The sequence below is a fragment of the Oryctolagus cuniculus genome, chromosome 20, assembly GCF_964237555.1.
Source record: "Oryctolagus cuniculus chromosome 20, mOryCun1.1, whole genome shotgun sequence".
In the NCBI taxonomy this organism is placed as follows: domain Eukaryota; kingdom Metazoa; phylum Chordata; class Mammalia; order Lagomorpha; family Leporidae; genus Oryctolagus; species Oryctolagus cuniculus.
The window spans coordinates 9,918,426-9,924,103 of record NC_091451.1 but is presented as its reverse complement, the minus strand read 5'-3'; the positions used below and the strand labels follow the sequence as shown (position 1 = coordinate 9,924,103).

The 5,678-nt window shown below is 57.2% G+C and overlaps 1 protein-coding gene across 1 annotated transcript; it reads right to left on the bottom strand.

Annotated features, from left to right (window-relative positions):
* Positions 1-228: 228 nt before the first annotated feature.
* On the bottom strand, positions 229-4,744 carry SIX1 (SIX homeobox 1). The gene is made up of 2 exons (XM_002719545.5): positions 4,080-4,744; positions 229-2,130 (listed from the first exon to the last, which is right to left on the bottom strand). Exons 1-2 carry the CDS (start codon positions 4,637-4,639, stop codon positions 1,836-1,838), a joined length of 855 nt encoding a protein of 284 aa, XP_002719591.1. The 5' UTR covers positions 4,640-4,744; the 3' UTR covers positions 229-1,835.
* Between the last annotated feature and the right edge of the window lie 934 nt (positions 4,745-5,678).

Below are 5,678 nucleotides of genomic sequence, written 5' to 3'. Positions count from 1 at the left end.
CGCCCAGCTCTCAAAGCAACCTGACAGCTAAAAAACAAAACACACAAGCACACCCCTCCAGGCTCCGGAACCAGGACAGGAACAATAAGAAAGCCTAAGAAAGAAATGAACACATCCATGGTGACACGTATAGATGGGGAAAAAAATAAAAATTATGTAACTGTCATGTCAGAAAGTAAACTCTCCCTAGGGAACAATATTTTACAAAGCACAAGCAAGCCACTCCTGTTATCCTGAGTAGAGTTTTAATAAATAATGCCATTTGTTCACTAATTTTTAAAGCTAAATACAGAAGATACATCATTTTGCCTCAGGCAAAAAAAAATAATATGGAGCCTACAAGATTATTGGGATTTTTCTGGACACTACCAGGCAGCCCTGAAAAAAAAAAAAAAAAGCCCCTGTTCTGCTGGTCTTCTTTCTCTCTGCGCAGATTCATCCACAATGTGTCTCTCCTTGGTCGAGTTCCCTATTTTTCCCCCCAAACAGATAAATTATTTTTAATTTCACAGTGTTGTCATAAATTTATTAACACAAAAGAGCTACCATATAAATGCCATTAAGAACTAGTGGTAAACGAAACTGCATATCTAAATAATAAAAAATAAATAAATACTCCAAAGCTAAACTCACTTTTCTCTGTCATACTATTAAGTTAGGTAGGACTCTTGATTCAGGTGATGGCCTTAAAAGTCACCTTGTAATTCATAACCACCGTTAAGTCGGAAAGCATTAAAAAAAATAGGGCCCAATGACAGTAATACACAACTCACCTTTGAGAAACAGAATCGTACTCCTGGTGTTCTACCAAGTTTTAATTTAGACTGGTTTAGGTACAATAGAAAAGAAACCTGAAAACACATGCTGTTTTAGTAACGAATACCAGGACGCCAGATCTGTCGCCACATTGTGCAAGCTGGACGCTGGGCACAGGAGAGCCCCGTGAGCAGGAGGCGGCTATGGGCTGACAGCTGTGAGCACAGGAGACCTAATGCATTCAGGAAAGTTATTTTTCACATTGGTACATTTTTAGAGTTTGTCACTTAAAAAAAAAAAAACCAAGAAAACAAACAACAACCAAAAAAAAAAAAACCCCACCAAATTTGACAATAAAACAGTTGTATCACTAATGTTGACTTCTATTCTAACTGCCTCACACTAGACAGTATTAAGACATTTAGGCACTTGGTTTTCCCCCTAATACTGTTCTTTTATTTTAATCTACATAAAATTATTTAACACTAAATATGAAAAATGTAAACTTAATTTTCCCATCATCAAAAAAAAAGTGGTATGATTATATTTTTCCTACTCATGTTAAGAATACAGCCAGTTCCTCCAGGCAGGAGGTTCCTATTTTCATAATTATTTTGACACCTCTCTCTCTCTCTCTCTCTCTCTCTCCATTTCTTTTTCCTCTTTCCAAAATAGTTTTCCTTAAATAAATTAAAAGAAAATAATTAAAATCCAGTTGACTTGCAATTCCTGTTCATTGGGGGGGAAAGAAAAGAAAGGTATTCGAAGAAGGTGCATTGGTCGCTCAGAACAATGCCTGGGTGCTTTTGTTTTTGGGTTTTTCCCCCCCTTGATCTCCACACTGGGACGGGAAAACGCAAAAGTGAAGGGTCAGAGAGAAGAGGGAGACTAAAGTTTGAAATCACCATCGGCTTCGATTTTTTTCAAGAGATATCTGTGGCAGTCCACCATTCCTTTATGCGCAAAGAACCCCAGAAACAAGCTGCAAGGGTGTTCCTGATTCCTATTTACAAGTGTCCCTAGTCGCTCTGGTTGGTTGCTGTTCCAGCCATCCCTTCAAGGCCCAGGGCCGCCCCCGCTTAGGACCCCAAGTCCACCAGACTGGAGGTGAGGGGGCCGAGCAGAGAGTCCTGCAGCTGGTGCTGGTGAGCCTGCAGGCCGTGGCTGGGCTGCGAGGCGGCTAAGCCCGGGAGGGAATAGTTTGAGCTCCTGGCGTGGCCCATGTTGCCCTGTAGCAGAAGGACCGAGTTCTGGTCTGGACTTTGCGGAGGTGAGAATTCCTCTTCTGAGCTGGACATGAGCGGCTTGCCCCCTTCCAGAGGAGAGAGTTGATTCTGCTTGTTGGAGGAGGAGTTATTGTTTTCCGTGTTCTCCCTAAGACAGACAGGACAACACCATATGGTTACAAAAAGAAAAAAAAAAAAAGTGTGAGCTGGAGGGAGGGGCGCTGGAAGGAGGAGAGGGCCATTGTGCAATCTGTCACCAACCCAAATGGAAGGGCTCTGCCGCCGTCGCCCCCCTCTCCACGGTCCCTGAGGGTCACAGAGGAGGTGAGGAGGCAGAAATTAGGGACACAGCCTGCCGCGGGGAGCCAGGTCTCTGTCATTCCCAGATTTCAGAAAGCCAGATGCACAGGTCTTACTTGCAACAAACAAAAAACGTGCCAAGGCCTTGCATTGAAACGCCTACCAACTAAGAGCACATTCAGACGTTAACGGCGAACTCTTCCAACAAATGGTTGTTGATGATAGAGAAATGGCCAGGGGACAAACGCAGCGCCCAGGGCACACATGTTTGGGGTACATCGAGTCAATTGCTCTGTTCCCATCTGCGGAAACAATTAAACGAGGAGCTTCCCTGCCCCCCTGCCCGGAGGTGGCGGGTTCGGAGGCACTGGACGGGTCACGGGAAGTGGTGCCCAGCGCGGCCCAGTGACCTGAGCAAACACAGGGAGCGCGGCCAGTCTCTCGGATTTCATCAGGGAGTGGGCCCTTGGGCCCGGCTTCTGGGATGGCGTTTTGAAAGTAAAGGCTAACTGGAACCTGCTGCCCTGCGACTTGCCCACTGCTCAGCCCCTCGCGGCCCCTGTCAAACTCGCCGCCGAAGCTCACCCCAGGCCAGTCCCCTCCGACCGGGGAGCGGAGCTGCCCGGCGCGCCCGTACGCGCGTCCAAGGCACCGAGTCCGGGTTAGCTCCAGGGCGGCGCTGCCCTGGACGCTTCCGCCTTCCAAGCGCTCGCGGGTCCTCCCCAAACCGGCGCCCGCCGCTCTCCCCCTCCCTTTCCCCGGCCCGCGGCCTCTCTCCCAGACAGCCCATTTCAGCTGAACGTACACGATCCCCCCCGCGGTTTTCCACCCCGAGGGGGAAAGAGGAAGCCAGATCTTCGGGCCCCCAGGCTTGGAAGCGAACAAAGGAAACCCAGCCGGCCCTTGCGCTCAGGTTTCCCCCAAAACTCCTCGGCTTCGCGGAGCGCTCTCCTCGCCGCCTTCCCAGTCTCGGTCGGAAACTCCAGCGCACGGATGGAGGCCGGCCAGGTGGCCGAGGGTGTTGGCGCTAGGAGGGGAGAGGCGGAGGCGGATTGGAAATAGATTGCCTTCTGCGCCCCAGGACCAGTGGCGTCTGCGCCTGAGACCCCTCCGTCGCCCCGGGCGGCGGCACGGACCGGGGGCGGACGGGCTGCGGCGCCCCGGCCACACTGCCAGGGGCGATCCCTTCTGGCTCGGGGCGCCGGGGCGGGGAGCGGTACCAGCGGCTCCAGCTCTCCCCCAAGCCCTCCTCGCTGTGCGTTTAGTTTAAAGACGCCTGCCTCCCTTTGTCCGGCTAGGGCGGAATGAAGCAGGCGACTCCCAGGCCGGAGACCAGCAGGACGTAGCGAGGGGAGAACCGGGTGGCAGGGGGGCCCAGCCGACGGCTCGGGGCGGCTTCACCGCTCCGCTCAGCCCCCGCCGACCCGCGTTCTCCGCGATCCCCATTCGACGCCTCCCTCGCCGTTCGTCCGGAGGTTCTCACCCTTCGCCCAGCTCCTGGCCGCAGCCGGCCGGGAAGGCTCCAAAAACAAATCTAGCGCCAATACTTCCCAACACCCACGACTCAGAGAGGCCCGCGCGCGGCGCTCAGAGCCAGCGAGGCCCCCGTCCCTGGCAAGCAACCTCCGAGTTCACGAACTTTCGCTGCGGAACCCGCCGAGGCCCGGGCGCCGCCCCGCGGACGCGCTCCCGCTGGCGGGGAGCACCGAGTGGCGGGTGCCTGCGGGGGCGGGGAGGGGCGGAGGGGTTGGGAAGGCTGCCCGGGGTCGCCCGAGCGGCGGGAACCACGCCGCGTACCTTTCCTTGGCCTCGGCAGCCCGGTCTCTTTGCCTCCGGTTCTTAAACCAGTTGCTGACCTGCGTGGTGGTGAGGCCGGTGGCCTCGGCCAGCTCCCGCTTTTCGCGCGGCGAGGGGTAGGGGTTGTGCGCGTACCACTCCCGCAGCACGCCCCGCGACTTCTCCTTGAAGCAGTAGCTGGTCTCCTCGCCGTCCCAGATGGTGCGCGGCAGCGGGAATTTTCGGCGCACCCGATACTTGCCCACGGCGCCCAGGGGCCGGCCGCGGAGCTTCTCGGCCTCCACGTAGTGCGCCTTCAGCCAGAGCTGCTGCAGTTTGGGATGGTTGTGCGGCGAGAACTGGTGGCTCTCCAGGATCTTGTAGAGCTCGCGGAAGTTGCCGCGGTGAAAGGCGACCACCGCCTTGGCCTTGAGCACGCTCTCGTTTTTGTGCAGGTGGTCGCAGGCGGGCAGCGACCACAGGAACCTGCCCAAGCGCTCCAGGTTTCCCCCTTGCTGCAGAACCTCGCACACGCACGCCACTTGCTCCTGCGTGAAGCCGAACGACGGCAGCATCGACATGGCTGAGGCCTGCCGGGGCGCGCGGCTCAGGCGCACGCGGCAGGGAGCAGAGCCCAAAAAGCGGCCGCTGGGAGAGGGGCGCGGCTGCTCCTAACCCCCTCCCCAGGCTTTGCGTGGAAGAGCGAGCGAGTCGGAACTTGGGGGGGTGGGCGGCCGAGGAAGACGCGGAGGAGCGGGGCGTGGAGGGGGGGGGGCGGGCGGCGCGCTGGACGCCGAGCGGCCGGCACACTCCTCAGCCTTCCGGGCTTCGCTGGCTCCGGCCTCCCGCCCGGTGGATGCTGCTCGTGGCCGGGGAAGTTGGTTTCTGTTCTCCCCGCAGCGGCCTTAAAGCGCGCAGCGTCCCCGGCTCGCTGATTGGCTGCCGGCGGCGCCTATCCGGGGCTGGCCTGCCCGCGCACCGCCCGGCCGGGCCGCTGGGCCGCACCGCCCCGCGCGGGGAGGGCGAGGCTGCCGAGCGGGGGGTAGGGAGTGGTGGGAGGCGAGTGACCAACCCTAAGAGGTGGGAAGCGAGGTGCGGCCGGTGGGAGGGAGCCGCGCTGCGGGGGTGGGGGAGTGGGCGAAGAGTCGCCGCACTGCAGCGCGCGCCCCCTCGCCAGTGTCATCTAAGGGGAGCCGCGCGCGTGTCCGCACGAATCAATGGCCCTGAGCGTTCTAATTCCCCTCCTCTCCCTCGGTGCTCCTGCCTCGGCCCCTTGCAGACTGGCCCTTTCTCGGTGAGCTCATATTTAATTACCTTAATGTTGGAATGAATAAATAATGGATTGATGAATAGCGTATGGAACGCGATAAATAATACAAGAACCGACCCGGGCTCTGGGCTGCGGGCGCTAGAGAAGTGGTTTCTCTCCCCGGGTTCGCTACAGCCCCAGGGGCCCAGCCTCGCCCCTCCCCACCCCCTTCCTTCCTCTCCCCTCTCCCCACCGCCTTCCGCGGGGCACTGGAATTAGCCGCCGGACCGCGTCCTCCGAGGGCCACCCGGGTTTGCGACATGGCGAAGAGCTGGTTAAAAGAGAGTCGCTTTTGTCGGGTGGCGACTTCG

Bases quoted from the DNA above. Each gene is read 5' to 3' on its own strand.
- SIX1 (XM_002719545.5), bottom strand. From the start codon at position 4,639: ATGTCGATGCTGCCGTCGTTCGGCTTCACGCAGGAGCAAGTGGCGTGC. The intron at 2,131-4,079 runs GTACGCGGCGTG...TGTCTGTCTTAG, and splicing joins GCTGCCGAGGCCAAGGAAAG to GGAGAACACGGAAAACAATA.